The sequence below is a fragment of the Meriones unguiculatus genome, chromosome X, assembly GCF_030254825.1.
Source record: "Meriones unguiculatus strain TT.TT164.6M chromosome X, Bangor_MerUng_6.1, whole genome shotgun sequence".
NCBI lineage: Eukaryota > Metazoa > Chordata > Mammalia > Rodentia > Muridae > Meriones > Meriones unguiculatus.
Genome location: NC_083369.1, coordinates 142864453 through 142884419, shown reverse-complemented (window position 1 = coordinate 142884419; position 19967 = coordinate 142864453). Strand labels below are relative to the sequence as shown.

At 32.6% G+C, this 19967-nt stretch overlaps 1 protein-coding gene across 5 annotated transcripts in view; it reads right to left on the bottom strand.

Annotated features, from left to right (window-relative positions):
- The window catches only part of Cnksr2 (connector enhancer of kinase suppressor of Ras 2), a 264629-nt gene that overhangs the window by 114535 nt on the left and 130127 nt on the right, over positions 1-19967 (bottom strand). For 3 of the 5 annotated variants that reach the window (XM_060375308.1, XM_060375307.1, XM_060375311.1), the window contains exons 9-11: positions 16982-17128; positions 6512-6645; positions 2065-2276 (exon numbers count right to left, since the gene is read on the bottom strand). In XM_060375308.1, coding sequence (XP_060231291.1) covers positions 2065-2276; positions 6512-6645; positions 16982-17128 — 493 coding nt within the window. The remainder of the gene's footprint in view (positions 1-2064; positions 2277-6511; positions 6646-16981; positions 17129-19967) is intronic. The other 2 variants (XM_060375310.1, XM_060375309.1) reach the window with 1 other exon arrangement.

Here is a 19967-nt window from a genome sequence, read left to right as displayed (position 1 = left end):
TTCTTTGAATTGTTTTGTGTCTGTTAAGACTCTCAAAATCCTAATGAAATTTTCTAACATTTTGCTTTATTTGAGAGAAGGTTTTCCTACTACACTAGGCTTACCCACAACTCCATCTTTGGTCCAGTCTGAACTTGAACTTATAGGCCTCATGTCTCAAGCTCTAGGCTGTTGGGATTACAGGTGAATGCCATCCCACTCAGCCTACATTCTAATAATCCTAAGTGTAAACATTCTTTGAGTAAAAAGGCAATGTAGAAAGTTAATAGGAAAGTAATGGTGGCTCAGTTTACATACTTGAAAATGAGAGTATTTGTGACTCTGAACTAAATTGAATTTCTCAGTATAAAAGACTTATACAGTACATCTGAGGTACCATGCAAGAGCCAGTAAGTTAAAGTCTCATCACTTGTTGAAAAAACTGAAATGTGATCCTTTTGTACTTTAGCTTGTTTTGTAGTATATTTCATTAAGAAGGAGAATTTCCTTCTGTAGTGTTATACTTGTCCTCTTCATGTAATGGGACTCCTTGAGGGGTCAAGTAAGCTTTCCTTGGTTTACTTCGAAAAGTATGAAGTGCTCTCTATTTGAAGGTTGGAGGTTTGGGTTTAAAGACTTATAGACACCATTGGGATCTCAGGCCCAGATTTTGAAAAGTACCAGGTGTTTAGGTACAACAGGCACAAAGATATTCTGAATGATAATTTAACGTTTATAATTGAACATGAATGCCATGCTTGTTTGTTTGACTTCCCAGGCTCCAGTTCTACAGCTAACATTATACACATTCTTCTACTTACCTGAAGTGACTACAACTTGGCTATAAGATAGCCACTGTTATATATTAGCTGAGTAACTTAACAAATAAATTCGTTTGGGGGGAAATTATGGATACAAATTTCCTGTAAGTGATAAGTACATTTCATGGCTTAAAATCTGGTTTTCAAAAAGGAAATGTGTTAAACTGTTATTTACTTGGAACCATCTTCTCTTTGTACCTGAAAAATCCCCATGGAACTATCTACAATTATCCACACTAAAAATATAGTTTAAATCATATTAGTATGTGGTACAATTATAGTTTTGAAGTTCAATAATTAAAAAGGAGAACTTTGTTGACTTCTTTTTCTCTTACTTAAACATGTACCATTATTTTTTTTCTTGACGGTTATGAGGAAATAATAGGAATCTATAAACTATATAAATTTTCTAAAATTTCAGATTTAAAAAAAAATTACTGGGAAAGATTTGTTTTGTGGAACATGACAGAACCAGTTCATTTAAACTGTAGTCTGAAAAGAGCAACAATTTGAAGATATTCAAGTAAGAACCCAGTATATATTTGACTATACTTTCCCTTATACAAAGTATTTATATAATTCGATATGTGTAGATAATTCTAGGATGTGAGAAAATAAGAGTATAAGTACCATACAGTGTACCTAGGAATTTTGGGTCAGATGTACTTGTGAAATAAATAAAAGTTTTGTATCTCCAAGGTCAGCATAAGAAGGGATAACAAAGAAAACACACCTCTATACTTCAGGGTTAAAATACAATAGTATAGAAATAAGGTTCAATTATCTCCAATATGTGACAGTTCAATATAAGTGCAACCATAATTAAGATGTTATGTTAAAAATTAAATACCCAGATATCCACAATAGTTGAGCAAATGTCCTTATTGAATGGTGTGGCATTGGGGAGCAGAGGCTGCCTCTATCATGAACTCAGTTGACTGTTCTCTGATCACTCTTTCCTGACTATGCGGCCTTGCCAGGGCACTGAGGAAGAGGATCCAGGCAGTCCTGATGAGACTTAACAAGCTATGGGCAAATGGCAATAGTGGAGAACTCCCCCTTTCAGTGGACTAGGGAAAGGGGATGAGGGGAACAGGAAGGGTGGGTGGGACAGGAGGAGAGGAGGGCAGGCTACATCCGAGATACAAAGTGAATAAATTGTAATAAGTAATAATAAATAAAAATTTAAAAAAACCTATGAAAGGTAATCGAGAAACTCACGGCAGATACATATTCTTATATAACATAGGTGAAAAACTCTTACCATAGGTTGGTGTGCTTTCTCGTCTTCCTTGGCTACTTGATCTTCCTTTTTCATATTCATAGCAATACAAGACAGTATCTTCTTCAACAATGTTAAACCTCTTTCGATATTCCTGGTCCAGAAATGAATTTGGGGATTCAGATCCCTTATGAACTGGCTTGCCCACCATATGTCCTCTTAGGTCTTCACAAGGAAGGTTTCCTTTTTCATCCCTAAAGCAAAGTATAGGTAGAGGACGTGAGTGTAGTATCAGGATTGTACAAAATTAGAGGGTCCTTAAAATAATAATACCATTCCCTTATAATGTATCTTCAGATCTTTATAAGCTTTCCTTGAGAATTACAGGATAAAAATATTCTTTTTTTAACTTTTATTAATTACACTTTATTCACTTTGTATCCCCCCATAAGCATCTCCCTCTTCCCTTCCTAATCCCACCTTCTCTCCCTCTTCTCCACTCATGCCCCTCCCCAAGTCCACTGATAGGAGAGGTCCCCCTCTCCTTCCTTCTGATCTTAGTCTATCAGATCTCATCAGGAGTGGCTGCATTGTCATCTTCTGTGGTCTGGTAAGGCTGCTCTCCCCTCAGGGAGAGGTGATCAAAGAGCAGGCCAATCAGTTCCTGTCAGAGACAGTCCCTGTTCCCATTACTATTGAACCCACTTGGACTCTGAACTGCCATGGGCTGCATCTGTGCAGGGGTTCTAGGTTATCTCCATTTGTCCCAAATAATAGTGAGGCCCTACAGTTAAATAAATAGCCTAAATGTCATACAGATAACTGACAGCTAGAAACATACCACGGATCTTTTAATTTCTGCTCTAGTCCAGTTTTCACTGTGTCATGTCATAGGAAGAAAAATAATTTCAGCACATCAATTGTTTTTTTTTTAAGGATACCTATTATGTATAATGCTAACAATTTAACTATATTGTTTTATTCTGTCTGTTTACCTTATTGGCTTTGATAGAATTTATGTTGCTGAAAAACAAAGTTCTTTATGATTCTATCACTGACTATGGTCTTATGAATGATATTAGTACCATATAAATAAGCATTATAAGAAGCTCAAACAGCAGGCTATTAATATAAATAAATTTAATGTTGATGATTACTGAAAGTATTCAAATTTTATGTATCTCCTCAGAGAGTAAAAAGTTATATATACAAAACTCATTCAGAAAGGCTAGATAAAAATTATACATTAGCAATGTTCCTTAGGGAGAAGGGGTGGAAAATATGATAAAACATTGAACTTAGGGGACAGTAAATCAATTTTTCATCTATAATAACTTAAGGAGACAATTTTCTCAACATTTTATGGGATTCTTAAATCTTATTATTGTTGGACATGATAGGCTAGGATCAGATAGAAGGGGAGGAGGACCTCCCCTATCAGTGGACTACGGGAGGGGCATGGGAGAAGAAGATGGATGGTGGGTGGGATTGGGAGGAGATGAGGAAGGGGGCCACAGCTGGGACACAAAGTGAATAAATTTTAATAAATAATAAATAAAAATATTTCCTTTAAATTTTTGTTTTTGTGTTTTTGTAATAGTAATTTCATTTTAATTTTTAATAAAAATTTCATGTGTGTTCAATGCATTTTGATCATATCCATCCCTCAGTCTTCCCACTCCAAGTTTTCTTAGCCTCCCTCATATTCCTCTCCTACCTTCATCTCTTTTTGTTTTTTCCCCCCTTTATAACCCTATGAAACTTTTAATGAGTATTGCTGAGTTACTTTGTAAATGTGTCTTTAATTTGGCTTTCATTTGTTCCTCATGAGTAATCTGAGGCAAAAAGGCCATTGTGTTTAGAAACTAATGGGTGACCGAAAATGAAAAGGCTGAAAATGAAAGACTCCTTCTAGGATTAAACAACATAAACAACACTTTGTTTATCTTATAAAATGTTTCCCTGTTTTTTTTTTTTTGAAAATTTGTTTAAAAATCGTCTTCTGCAACATGACTATGAATATAAAATCAATGTATACTCCTCTCATGAATCACTGTGTTTCCTTAAGGAGTACCACAAATCAGTACTATCAAGTATGGGCACAATGATTCATTATAAAAGTAAGACTAGAAGGTTATTTTTATCTGTAAATTTGCAGATTTCTCCATGAGGCCTGTGACAAGAATACTAATGCAGCTTGTACAAGAAGGTAATTCAAACCTATTGGTTTATCATGTTATATTTATCATGTTAAACTGTAAAATAAAAGTCATATTTTAGTTATCACTCATTAGACCTTATACAAGGGTAATGAATTTATAACAATCTCTCAATTTAAGAATTATGAACCTCAGCCTAATAAAAAATCTATATTTTTGTATCTATATAAAATGTTTAGATGTCCAAATGCAAAGAACTGTAAATATGTAGAAATCAATAAATAGTATTATCAAAGCTGACTCAGTAGGAAAGTTACCTTAATTCATTTCTTCATAAAGTTAACTTTTATGTATCATTTACTTTTTTACTTCCTAAAACAAATTCATTGAATACTATTGAATTATAAATATATAACTGGGTCTTAGGAAACATGAAGAACACAAATATAAATCTCAGTGCAAATTTCATTTTCAGTTAGCTGAAAGCTCTTCTTGAACTAATTGCCTGTTATTTTTTTGTTACTCTTAGCTCTATATTGAAAAGAAGTTGACATTGCAATTAGCTTGGAACCAGCCCTAATGAATTCATGATACTGGAGTAAGGTTATGTTTATCTGTGAATTTTCAGATTTCTCCAGGATGTCCATGACATGAATACTAATGCAGCATGTACTAGAAGGCAATTCAGACCTATTGGTTTATTATGTTATATTTATATAGACATACTCTATGGCAGAATGCAGGGGCTGGCATCTTCTATAAAAATAGTATTATGGAGAAGAAGCCTTTTATCAACAGGTCAGTTTTATTAAACATGTGTATATTGAATATACTAAATAATGTAAAATTCAAAAATACACCAAAGACAACAAAAATTTACAGTGATATATACAGGTATGTAGATAAAATTAAATATATGTGTGCATATGTATGTATTCATAGTGTGAATTTTCAGAAGAACTTTTGTATTCACTGTAATATAAGCATTTTCACATTCTTTAAATTTATATGTGCATATGCAAATATCATAAATCTATACTTATGCTCTAGATTTAAAGAGTCAGATTAAAATATCATTGTCCTAGTGGATATTATTTACACTTAATGAGACGTAGTACGGTTAACAGGACAAATTAGTTATTATAGCTCATAACTGCTTAAGAACCTATAAAATATTTATTTATATCACAGATAAGAAATTTAGTTAAGCACAAAATGTAACTTGTATTATGAGACTGTATATATAGTCAAAAATGCAATAAATTTCCAACCAAATATTGTTTAGAGAACAAAGCAACTTTTCCATTTTTTTTCCTAAATGCTTTCAAAGAATGTAACTGTGTGGAATTTTTTCTTTATTATTATTACTATTATGTATTGTAATTTATTCACTTTGTATTCGGGCTGTGGCCCCCTCCCTCTTTTCCCCCTATGCCCCTCCCCTAATCCACTAATAGGGGAGGGCCCTAGCCTATCAGGTCTCATCAGGACTGGCTGCATTGTATTCCTCTGTGCCCTGGTAAGGCTGCACCCCCACCTCAGGGGGAGGTGATCAGAGAGCAGGCCACTGAGTCAGAGAAGGCTCCTGTACTGCTTACTAGGTGACTGAGTCTATGGGCTACATCTGATCACGGGTTTTAGGTTCTCTCCATGCGGGGACCTTGGTCAGGGCCCTGCAGGTTTTTTTTGTTTTAAAACAAAACAAAACTTTTCAGGCAAATGGTGAGAACTAGAAAAGATCATCTTGAGTGAGAAGCAGAAAGACACACATGGTATATACTCACTCATAAGTGGTTATTAGACATGTGTGGAAATTATGAATTCAACTAGTCTTGCATTTTTCCTTTTTGTAAAAAAGTATTTTTTATCATGTACAACTGTTATTAAAAACACAATGTATGTTTATATACTACCAAATTTCCTATCCTATAAAAGATGTACTCACAATAAATTCTTAAATGAGCATCTAAAATGTAAGATAGTACATATAACTCACTTTAATCTAAGAGAGTTAAAAAAAAACATATAAAAATATATGAAATATGTTCTATGAAATCGATTTCTTGAGGCTTCACAAGGATAATTCCTTCCTTATTGTTTACCTCACAAAATAATCTTGGCTATTTAGTATCATTTTCCTATTATGTGAGATAATAGTTGTTATTAACAAGAGTGCATTTTGTATAATGAGAATTACTTTCTAGAAGGTGTTCAGAAATCCTGAGAACAAATTCAGTGTTTTTTTTAAAGAACTGAGCCCACAGTTTAGAAGCTATGAGATGAATCTTTAGCTAGAAGCTGCCCAGAATAACATCATGCATAGTTTATACCTGGGAATATATGGTTCTGCGGGAGGAGGGGGGATGTAGAGGTCCTGGAGGGCGGAAGTGTCTCTTTTGGTGGGTGTACTGATGGTGCTGGAGGGCGTGGCAACACTGCTTGTGGGACTTCTAGGTATAAGAGGCTGGTTACAATGAAAAAGACAACACACACACACACACAACACAAAACGACAACAAGGACACACAGTTATCGTTTAAAATTTATCTGTGCAAACTTTTGAACTTGGCTGAAATCAAGAAAATGTTGTTTACCAGATGAATATTGCTTTGGGCCCCCCTAGACAAAAAATGCATAAGAAAGTTTTCCATGCAGTTCCCAACTCACCTTTTCACTGGTTTAACCAACCAAAAGCTATGTATAAAGTAAAAATACCATTGAATGATTTGCATCTTATTTAAATGCAGTTTGCCAGAAATCCCACTTTTGAAAGCTAATAAAAAGAATTTATAAAAGAGTTACCTTACTTATATCCTGACTGATATTTGACAAACCATAGTTTTATGTTAGTAAGAATATCACAGATGCTTAGAGAAGGGTAACAAAAAAATGGAGATCAATACAGGAGAGTGTTTTCTAGGAGCATGTACTTTCTGTCAACATAAACACAGGTCTCTTCAAAGCCATTTTATATTACATCTTCAAAAGTATGGTGAATAAGGTGGCACAATCATTTCATCTTTCACAGGCACATGTATGCATCTAAGATTTAAAATTCATCTGTAGTTGCATGCCTATAAGTAGTCTCTTGCATTTAAGTACTGAAAAGGAGGTTGCTTTGTAAAGACACTGTATAAACTGAATTAATCATATATCAGGTTGTTTTGAGCATTCCCAATTCTAAGATTCACAATATTTAAGAATAATTTTGTGGATTGAAAAATTAACCTAAATGAAACTAACATTTACAAATATTTGTTTATCTTACAAATCTTATTGAATAAGTGTACATACAATTAACAATAAAATAAAACTCTCAGTGCAATCTCAAACACAAAAGTAATGATCACAAAATGAATTGCAGCTTCACATGACAAAATGGTGCTATGTTAGCCTGTATGAAATACATTCGTCATATCCAGATAAGACTCACAATTTTACTGGACACTCAAATAAATGCATATTACAACTATTTGTATGGTAGCATTACTCTTACAGAGAGAACAAGAAAGTTTTGAAAGCCAGGCATAAATACAACGGAAATTACAATTTAGGTCACTGGGATAAGCTACATAATTTGGGACTCAGTTAATTATTTTGACCTTTCTTATTACACAGCTCAACTTAATAGCTTGACATTACACTTAACTTCCAAAACGACAGTTATTTAAATTTATGTGAAATCAAAATTAAAGAAAAAGAGAGACAGAAAAAAGGAATGATAATGTATAAAATCTTAATTTTCTATCACATATGTTGATTTAAAAGGGTCATAAACTTTCCACACTATTTGAAGAATTTTAGACATTATGCAAGTGTGCAATGAAAACTTCTCTGTCTGACAATATTATATTCTGGAATAGAATCCAGCTACTCTATGCCTGTCCCATAAAAACAAAATTCTTGGCAATGAGAAAATCTGAGATTACATAGATGATTAGAGGAGTCATTTGTACTGATGAATGCCATGAAGCCCAAGATATTAAAAAATGAATTCTTTCTAAAGCCATGTTTCATGACTCTATAATATTTGAATGAAAGGTTCAGTGATACGTACACATGCATACACACTCACACTCATATTTACTGCAATGTGACAGCTTGTAGTTCTTTTATTCCTCTGTTGTTTGGCTCTAAAGAAACACAACCCTAATAGACATGCAATAAAAAAAACTTATTATATAGTATATTAATTTCCAGTACTTTAAAATAAATTCATTCTGAAAGAAAAGACAAATAATCGGGAGTTTTTTAATGCACTAATATGGCACTTTAAAGTATCCTGAGTACAAGTGAATTTCCAGCCAATTTGTAACAATACAATTTTTAAATAAGCAACCTAACTTAAGTTTTTATTGTTTTTCTTCTATTTTAAGGTTACTACTGATAGTTTGAAGATGCCTCTCCTTTACTTTTGTAATCTGTAGATTTTCTTTGTTTGTTTAGTACCTATTTTCTTCTTCTCATTACCAAAACAAACCAAGCAAAAAGGAAATGTAGTTATCTTTTACAAAGATATTTAAATATGCCTCAAAAATGAAGAGGTAAAGACTAATAGGGCATTTTTCTCTGCGTGGAAAATCTGGCAAAATTGTGCATTTCTTTTCTAGAAGATTTCAGGATTAGTCATGCCAACTTCCTTCAAATTTCTATTATCTATATATTTCTATTTTCATCAGGGAGTTGCCATTAATAAGAGTTAATGTGAGTCATTATATTTGAAAATTAATATATTAAAATACTTAAAATGTTCAAATAGATGTCAGGTTTGATTATACTACCCTGGTCCAATTAACTGAACTGTTTTTTTTTAATCCAAATTGTTCTTACATAGCAAAGGAGGAATTAGTGAATTCTGCTGCTGAATTAATGTGGCTATTTATTTTATTGACAGGTAAACAAAAGGAAATATTTCAAAGGGTTTACTGTGTGGGTGTCATCTGGCTTATCAGTATGCTTTATACAAAGAAAGGTGCATAGTAAGTTTTCAATATACAGGAAATTATTTTTGTGTACTGTTGTGCTCTTATTGTCAAGCTAAGCATAGAAAACACTAATTTTGAGAATCACATTAAAATACCAACTTCAGCATTGGCAATAGAACAATAAGTTATGTATTGACTTTCTAAAAACTATAGTCCTAAAGAACCTAAACAACAAGGAGGACCTTAGGGAAGATGCTTAATCCTCATTCAGAAGAGGATGGACATCTGAAGTGGGAGAAAACAGGGAACAGGACAGGAGCCTACCACAGAGGGACTCTGAAATTCAGACTCTACCCATCAGGGTATCAAAGGAGATACTGAGACTCATAGCCAAACTTTGGGCAGAGTGCAGGGATTCTTATGAAAGAAAGGGGAGATAGAAAGACCTGGAGGGGACAGGAGCTCCACAAGAAGAGCAACAGAAACAAAAAATCTGGGCACAGGGGTCTTTTCTGAGACTGATAGTCCAACCAAAGACCATTCATGGGGATAATCTAGAACCCCTGCACAGATGTAGCCCATGGCAGCTCAGTGTCCAAGTGGGTTTCCTCATAATGGGAACAGGGACTGTCTCTGACATGAACTCAGTGGCTGGCTCTTTGATCACCTCCCTCTAAGGGGAGATCAGCCTTACCAGGCCACAGAGGAAGACAGTGCAACCATCCCTGATGAGACCTGATAAGATAGGGTCATAGGGAAAGGGAGTAGGACCTCCCTATAAGTAGACTAGGTGAGATACATAGATGGGGAAAAAGAAGGGAAGGTGGACCAGGAGGAGATGAGGGAGGTGGCTACAGCAGGGCTACAAAGTGAACAAACTGTAATTAATAATAATAATAATAATAATACATTTGGAGAATAATTGTAATATTCTAAAATTCAATGACTAAAAGGATTTTAAAATCATTAAGGAACTTTAGGACGATGTGTGATGGCACAGAATAAATGACAAAATTAAGCTGAAATCACTGAAAATTTCCCAATTTTAACCAGTTGTGATAAAAAATTCTACCATTAGTGTGAAAATACATGGAAAATTACAAATGTAATGTCCCTCAATTAAAAACTAAGGATTTTCAGAATTTAACTTAAATTTTAACAAGTATATCCTTTGACTAATAATTACAAGTAAGAGAATTTAATAAGACTATCCTACAAAGCCTCTTATTCTAGAGACATTTACTGTAAATCTTTATAGCATAGCATGAGGAAAACAGCCATCATTGCACTAGGAAGAATTTGTACTTTAAGCAAAAAGTAGAATTAATTCTAATTTTCCTTTCACTAGTTTAATATATTTGGTAATATTTTATGGGCAGAAAAACGATGGTCAGCAATTAAGGGTGTTATATTAAGACTGCATATTGTCTCAAAGCTTCAAAATGACATGGAACCATGGCATGTTATCAAGCATACTTTAGATCCACTCTGAATTTCCCTTCAAAGAAGTTTCTTTGGAAAGACCTAGTCATACCATCCAGTATTCATTTCTAAACAGTTCTTATGCCATAAAGCTCTCCTTCCACAAACTGGACAGTACTCCATTAGGAAAGACCATTTGTGTGGGAGTGTGTGTGCATGTATGCATGTATGTGTATGCATGATTGTGTATATTTTATACTTATAAAGTCTGATAGATTATGGTAGATTACTGTCATTTATTTATCTCTAAGTGTTAAATTCAAAATCATATGCAGCTCTTCAAATGTGCTCATTAGAAGCTTTATAAGTACTTGCTATGGTCAACAAGACTGAGAATTCTAACTAGAACTCATACATGTATTTTCAGTGTCATTTCAAAGTATATAAATATCTTAAAGACATATTATAAAATATGAAATGGTATAAATCATTCCCAAAATATGTGTGAAAATTTTAGCAATAACATGTTACCTATCAGCCTATACTTTGATGGAGGACTGTAATGGTCAAATAAAAATTTTTAGCTTTTACAAAAGATAAACAAGACATTACTTTAAATCATTTGATGGACTATGTCTTTTTTTCTTTGTGTCCTCCAATTCTTATGTCACAAAACATTTGAGAAATACTGATATCTGTGTGTCATATTTGCATAGATGCCTGTGTGTATGTATGTACATATATATGTATGTATGTGTATGAACCCCTATATATATATATATATTATATCAGAACATATGTAATCTCTATAGTAAAGATTATAAAAACAATGTTCCAATGTTCACCCTTAAGGAACTAAATTTGAATTTTAACTTTTACTTGAAGTATTTTATATTTTAAAATCTTTGGCAACTATATCTTAATTTAGTTGTCCTACAGTTTATTAAATGATCTAGTAGAATATATAAAAATCTCCAATTCAACCAATAACATAGAGGCAGCCCTAATATTGAAATGTTAAACACTGCAATAGTACTTAGTTGTAAAATTTACTTATGTCAAATTCATGCAAAAACTTGTTTTTTTTTTCTTTTCAGGAGGAAATGTCAATTGAGATACAAATGATTACATTATGTATATAACCTAGCCATTCATTTTATTTAATTTTAGAAGCAATCACAGACTCAAATTGATCACAGTACAGACTTTAAATCCTTTCACAGTTCAGGCACATTCTTATGTAATTCCCAATATGGTATAATAACACATCAAAATATTGCTTTATAGCAACAATTATTTCCTTTATCATCTCAACAAATGTTCCAGAGAAAATATATTCTAGGATTGGAAACAAGAATTTGTATACAATCTTATACATTTCTTGACCACATAAAAATTCTAGACATAAATTTAAAATGATGTATACATTTTTACCTGACCAAGCTTTTCCTAAGTGATAAATTATTTGAAAAGAAGTTAAGCAAAATAATGTGTGTTTAAAAAGTTCTTCCTCAATTTCACAGCTTCTACTGTAATACACATTTATAAATACAAAACAATTTTCTATTATAAGCATGTAAATTTTATGTTCATACTAGACTATAAAGAAAAGTTTTTCAGACTAAGGATATGATCAGGGGACCTAAGACCCTTAAAATTTAAAAGTACAGATATATGGACACAAAAAAATGTTATTGCACTACACAGTATACTACAAAGCATTTGGAGTTATATTACAAAATACCTTTTCTACCAAATCATCTGCACATTGTATTGATGACAATACTAGAGTATATAATTTTGAGCTGTTCAATCTTATGTGTACAATTAAATGGCAATGTTAAATTTGAAGTTATGTGTTCCACATGTTAACTATGTTGGAAGTTGAGGTTTTACTTCAAACACTTTACACTTAAGATCCCTGAAAAGCATAGCTTAACTTAATTGTCAACTGTTTAGCAACAGCTAACCTCACACCATAGGTGAATAATAACACCATAAGTTATTATTCATAGTCAGTGTTAAAACTGTAAAAGCATTTGGCTCAAACCCACAAATGTTACCTAGATTATTCATTTGATTGCTTCAACACTGATGAACTATAATGTTAAATAATAGTTGCTTACAGTTATTTTCTAATTTGAGCATGATGAACATAGAAATGCCACTGTTGTTCAGCCACCACAATTATGTTTTATTAAATTATCTTCTCTATTGTTATACCTACTATAAGTGATTTCCTCATAACATGCTTTGAAAACAAAACACTCTGAAATGTACAAAGTTTTGCTAATGATTGTTTAATAACATCATCTTGCTCTTGAATCCTGAAATACAGTTTCCTGCTACTTCTGTTGGCTTTTACATAATGACTTTAACCATTTATATTTGTATTACTTTAAATTTAATGTGATCACCAGTGTATAGTTGTCATACAAATTGATATACAAAACTGACTGCTGTTGATAATTTTCTATTTCCTTTCTGTTCAAAGTCATTGAAATACTCCGTAAACTGCCATCGAGGTTGACTAAACAATAAAATTTATGAACGAAAATCACAAAGCAACACTAGTAACTACGGTATCAATAGAACAGGTACATGGAGTAGAAAATAGCTTAGGAATATAATGCTATTCATATAGTTTAATGTTAATTTATGTAAAATGTCTTCAGAAATATCTAAATAAGTTTACTGAACTCTTACATTGACTAATCTGAGATTTCTCTATCAAGAGTTTTAAATAATCATTGATTCCCAGTGAAGATTTAATAAAATTTATTGGCAGTGTTCAGCTAATTATTCCATATATCTCTTGTAAAAAGTAAATGACTCTGCTCATGTGTTCTCATTGCAATACATCCTAATTTAGTGTCACAAACTTCTAAACATTGACTTGTGGTCTATCCATGACTCCCTGGAATTTATTTCACTTTTAGAAGAATGTGACCATATGCAATCACCATGCTTACCCATATCCTGGAAATTAGTATAGCGCCACTAAAGAGATGTTTTGAAAGCACTCAGGAGACAAGATTCCCTCCCCTGTTTACCTTCTTAGAACGAAAGACTGTATCTCAAAGACAGACATCTCTGCTATTGATGAACATATACAGATGACAACAGAATTCAAAATTTCAGATGTAATTAAATTTTATCGTTGTATCTAATTAAGGAATCTTTACGTCTTTCAGTTCTATCATCAATGTTTGAGAAAATAGAATTTTATCAAAAAAGCACCCAAGGTTCATGAAATGTGCTGATGAAATTGCTCTGTGAGCATGAAGTTAAATTGTATGCTTTTGCTTATTTGGCTATGATTTCAAAAGAAATTCCAAATCGACATCTGACATTGCAGTTAATTAATATTAAACAGCCTTATAATTTTAAACACTTTATAAATAAAAGATTAGGAAACATATTTTATTTGTATAAATAAAATTATTACCATGTTGTTTAAAATAATTAGGTTTGAAAATGATGTATATACTACTTTTGGCATCCACGTTAAAATAATTGATATTTTTACTTGAAAAAAGTAGATTAGTTAAGCCTAGTATTAAAAAATTGAAAGATATGTTGATTTAAATAAATGCCACCATTTCCTTGTATATAGCTTTTAATCCCTAGTAAATCACCAGTATACTTGACAAAAAGAACCAACATAATTCAAACTTTAAGTTTTAATATTAATTATTTATATTTAATTCCTGCGAATTAATAGGAACTTTGGTTCCAGCCAATTTGGATGGATACTAGATTAAGAAGACAGTTATAATGCCACTTGTAACTACACAGAGGTGTATTACTGCATGAGTTTTTGTGCTTCACTTTTGAGGGAGGTTCTCAGAAACCAGGAGGAAAATATGACCTTAGCCATGAAGCAATCCATACTTGCCATTAAACCTCATCCTATTTGACTTTTCCTCTCTGCAACAGTCTGCATTCAAAATCTCAATTTTGAAATCTTAGGGGTTTCTTACATTTACCTGTACCCAAATTTGTATTCTATGAAAAATTCTGATACTTTCCATTAAGCTTCAGGGTGTATGGATTTTGCACATGCTAAAGCTTTAAGATCAAGAAAGAACTCTATTAATGGTATAATTTCCAGTCCTCAAAATATGTTATAGGATCATGTGGTGGTGGTGCTATTGTGAAATTACAGAACACACCCATTCTTACTCCTAAGAAAAGAGTTTAATTAAAACCAATTATTTCCCTTCTGCTTTATAAACAGTCAACTTTGAAGCTATTTTGAAAGATGTTGAAAATAGTTCTGTTTTCCCTAACAGCCTTGCTTATCTAGAGATAGTGAACTTTGGACAATGCATTTTAGGTTACCCCAAATCAACTGAAATGGCATATTTAAAAATATTGACAAACACACATATTTTATTTAAATTATTTTCTTTCCACTCAAATTTTAGTATTATGAAAAAGTAAATTTATAAAAATATCCAGCATAGTTTAGTAAGTAATGAGGAATAAGTATAACTAATGATCTGATGATACTTATTTATAGCCATTTAAGAATGGACTTAAACTAGTACCTTAAAATGTTATAATTATATTGTAAGGAATGATGGAGATAACATTCAAAAGGTCTTTATGCTCTAACTTTGAACAAATATATAAAGTATATGTGTAACACGAAATACTAGCTTTTGTATTTTTTTATTTTCTTCTATAAAAGTCACTTTCATTTACTATAACATTCATTCTTCATTTCAGTTTATGCTACTGGGAACAGATCTAACAATAAAATCAATTATCACCTTATTTTCTAGACATACTACTTCAGAGTGTATGGATCCACAAAAAAAAAAAAAAAGGATCTGAAAGTTTATACAGGGCTATGAAGGAGTAATAAAATTATATATATTTGAAGAGGACCATATAATAACTGAAAACGTAGGGCTCCTCTTCAGTGTTTCCACTCTTTTAAACTTTGAAAAAGGATCTCTGGCATTGACATGTCAACAGAAAATTCCAGAGTAAAACAACAAGGCATTTTATAATGCAGTAAAAAATATGTGATAGAGAGTTTTGAACTGCTTACATATTACCTAATAAGGCAAATATCCTCTGAAATTTAGCAATCATTAGATATCTTGCTATAGCTATTGTAAGTCAAATGCATTTAGACATATTAATGCAATCTACAGATAATCACTTGAAAAATACAAAAAGATTCATATTAAAAATCTAAAGTTGTTAACACTGGAACATTTTATGTGTTTTAGTATTATCTAAATATAATGGCAACTTTGAGGAAGTCGTAAACTTTTAAACAATGAAAAAAACTATTATAATTCATAAGACCAGTTTAATGGAGAACTTACTTATTAGATAAAAATCTGTGGCTTGTAAAAAGCATCAATAGACAGCTTACTAAATCTTAGATAGCAGAGAAAATACTGAAGCTTTTGTTCTTAACCTTAAAATGGTCAGTATTATAAATTTAATGAATATTATTTAAAAACAACCAACATCTAGACTTCTACAAAAAGGTGATAGATGACTTAAAGATGAAAGATGTGAAGAAAAAATGTCAATGATGATTCAGGATGATATCCTGATTAAAGTAAAATGTATTAATTATTTATCTTTGTCCAAAATTTATTTTATATTTTTTATAAATTTTATATACTTTATTGCCATCCAAACTAATATTTTATAGTGAAGGTTCTAAATGAAGAAAATTTCAAAACTTCTAATGTAACACTTCCCCAGGTTTTGTTACCATATAAAGTGGACAAGTGAATAATGAGGTATACTGATGAGACCTGATAAGCTAGGGTCAGATGGAAGGAGAGGAAGACCTCCCCTATCAGTGGACTTGAAGAAGGGTATGGGAGGAGATGAGGGAAGGAGTTTGGGATTGGGAGGGAATGAGAGAGGGGGCTACAGCTGGGATACAAAGTGAATAAACTGAAATTAATATAAAAAGTAAAAATAATAAAAGAAATATGAGGTATTATGAGAAATACACTGATTAAATTCTAATTGCTAAGTTGAAAAGTAAATTCCCCCCCTTTATAAATTACATGTTTATGATCCAATTTAAAGTAATTCTGTAAACTATCCACTAGCTTCTTCTAGAAGTGTATGTAATTATAACTTATAAATGTAAGATTATAACATAAAAAAATAAACCTCTTAATTTCTTTCTTCTCCATATTTTGGTATGGAATAACTTGTGGAATTTTAGAATTTTGTTTTAGTTTTTAAAGTTAAATTAGTGTTTTCATTTGGGTTTTAGTTATTCTCTCAGATTTCATCACAATTAAGCCTATAAGGATAAGCGGTGAAGAGATAATTTCACAAACAAATTTTCAAAAGCATACAAGAGTAATTCATATGCTGCTGAGATGAGGCACAAAAAGAAGCATTACTGAGATAATCTATGGCTAAAATGATGGTGTATGACTTATGATTAAGCTTCATTACCTGCAGAGCAAGGGGCTTCCATCTCATATTTTTCAGTAAAGCTGGTGCTGAGGTAAGCATGCTCTGAGGTCGCTTTTTCAAAGTTAAGATAACACCACTCGGGTCCTCTCGTAGTGCATTCACCAAATTTTTCAACTGCCACCCCACCTGGTAACCAGCAAAATCATTACAATAAAATTGAGGTACAGTACTCGAAGATTTAATGTTCTCCCCCTTTAATAAGATTAGTTAAAAAAGAGAAATCACACAATTGGTGTATCATCCTACCTATTTTCAGAAGATATCTATTCAAGAATGAAGTTTTATATCTGAATTGATTAACCATATTATTGCACTCGAGTCTATATAATTATAAGACAACATAATGGACATTTACCATATCAAAGCAGAGACTAAAATTTATCTTGCTGTTCAAATAATTTGGAATATAAAAAAAATTATACCATTAATACTGCTTAGATGGTAGGTCTGGGTCCAGGCTCTGTTTACAAGTACAATTTCAAAGTTCACATGCCAGAAAACAAAGAGTTGGTAATTCCCTGAGCTAACAAACCACACCACATGCTTTCTCATCACCATCTTTTAGAGATATGTGGTTACAAATGTCTTTAGGCTGACATTGTGCGACCAGTAGCAGGTATTGACGAAGGAAACATTCTGATGTAACAGCAGCATCGTTGAAATAAACCTTTTATCCTGTTATACATCTATTGAAAATGTGTTCCACATAACTCTAGAAGCTTAATATATTTTGTACTAAACTTAGTAAAGCATTTTATTAAATATCAGTTCACAACAATTAAGTCAAATAATAAATGATTTGAAAACTCATATTAAATCATTCCACTAACCATCTTTAAAAATTGTTAAATATAGAAATTTTGTTTGCTTTTAAAATGGATTAGTGATGTAGTATCAGGTAATTAAGGTCCAGAACTGGGTGGTTAAAACTGATAGTTTTATGGAAACATTAAAAATCAATTATTGTATTGTTTGTTTAAAAATTTTCATATTATGTATTCTTTTTATCTTAAGTCTAATGGAGCCTTATACAAATATTCTGGGTCAAAATTTAACTTGGATTGTAAAATCAATTTGTCCAATGTTCTAAATAGTGAAGTAGTTACTTCTCAGTCAGTGGAAGTAAAGAGAACAAATATCTTTTCTGTACTCTTCATCATCTTTTTGCCTAGAAGATATTACTCAAGCTGAGAATAAACAATTCCACCAAATGAAGAAGCCATCTTAAGAGTCTATTAAGAAGTAATCTGTATAGTAGGCTCCCATCCTGTTTCCTCTCTTCCACCACTTCTGGTGTCTATCCTGTTTGTCATTTTGAATGAGATTTAAGCATCCTCCCTAGGGTCTTCCTTAGTGTTTAGCTTCTTTAGGTCTGTAGATTTTAGTATGGCTATCCTATATTATATGGCTAATCTCCATTTATAAGGGAGTGTATACCTGTCTTTCTCTTTCTGGGTTACCTCACTCAGGATGATCTTTTCTAGTATAGAGGGTCCTTTAATAGGCTCCACCCAACAGGGCATAGAAGCAAATGAGATTCACAGCCAAACTTTGGGCAAAGGGTAGGGGTCTTATCGAAGAAGCCGGAGGTGAATAGAAGGACATGGATGGGACAGGAGATCCACTAGGAGACCAACAGAGCCAAAAAATCTGAACTCAGAGGGTCCTACAGAGACTGATGCACTAACCAATGACCACACACGGAGAGGACCTAGACCCCCTGCTCTGATGTAGCTGACTGGCAGCTCAGTATCCATGTAGGTTCTCAAGTAAGGGGAGCAGGGGCTGCCTCTGTCATGAACTTAGTTGCCTACTCTTTGATCACTTATCCTGGCTATGTGGCCTTATAAGGCCACAGAGGAAGAGGATCCAGGCAGTCCTAATGAGACTTGATAAACTATGGGAGGATAGCAGAGGAGGAGGAGTCCTTCTTTCAGTGGACTAGGGGAAGGGGATATCAGGGAAGAGGGAGGGAGGGTGTGACTGGGAGGAGTTGAGTGAGGAGGCTTCAATCGGGATATATAATGAAGAAATTGTGAAAAAAAAGAAGTAATCTTGAATATATCCATTGTAGTTTAAAGGCAAAGTTTTGGAATATCTATTGAACATTCTTTTACTGATAAATTCAACCACAGATGAATTGAGTAGACATAAGAAGCTAAGACAAAAAAACAGCAAGGTGCTATGATACTCAAAATCATGACTATCTTGCCTATGAATCAAAATGATCACTATGATACTTGGCTACCATAAATAAGAGGATGTTACTTTTGAAAAAGAATATCAGTACAGATCAACTTTATAGAACTGGTGAAATGTTTTCTGTTTAATATAAGAAGGGATTGTTATGTAGCTTACACCCTTTCTGACTCCTCTGATAGCTAAGTAACATCAGTGAGTGTAAATCAGGGAATTCATATTCTTGCCCCAAAATGAAACCTAACACTGAATTACAAATTTAAAGGAATGCAAGTTCATACAAAATTTATAAACAATCTGTCAATAATAACCATACCTAAGTTATTAAATTAGTAATTAAAACAAGCAGTAGAGACCTGAATTTTCAACAATTAACTGCATATTTATATCACCATAAATAATTTAATGCATTTTATTTACTTATTTATTTTTAATGTAGGGTCTTGCTATGTAGTTCTGGATGGCCTTACACTTGTGAACTTTTGATAATCTTCTTGCCTCTGCCTCCCACATAGTTGGATTATAAGTATATATGACCAAACTGGGTTTAGTTGAAGATTTTTAAAGTTACATGTTTCCTTGTGAAATGTTCAGTTCAATTTAATTTGTCCTTCTCTGTTATGCTTTCTTTTTTAATTTTAATTATTTTTTATTAATTACAATTTATTCATTTTGTATCCCAGATGTAGCCCTATCCCTCGTCCCCTCTCATTTCCACCCTTCCTTCTTTTTCTCCTCCCATACCTTTCCCCCAGTCCACTGATAG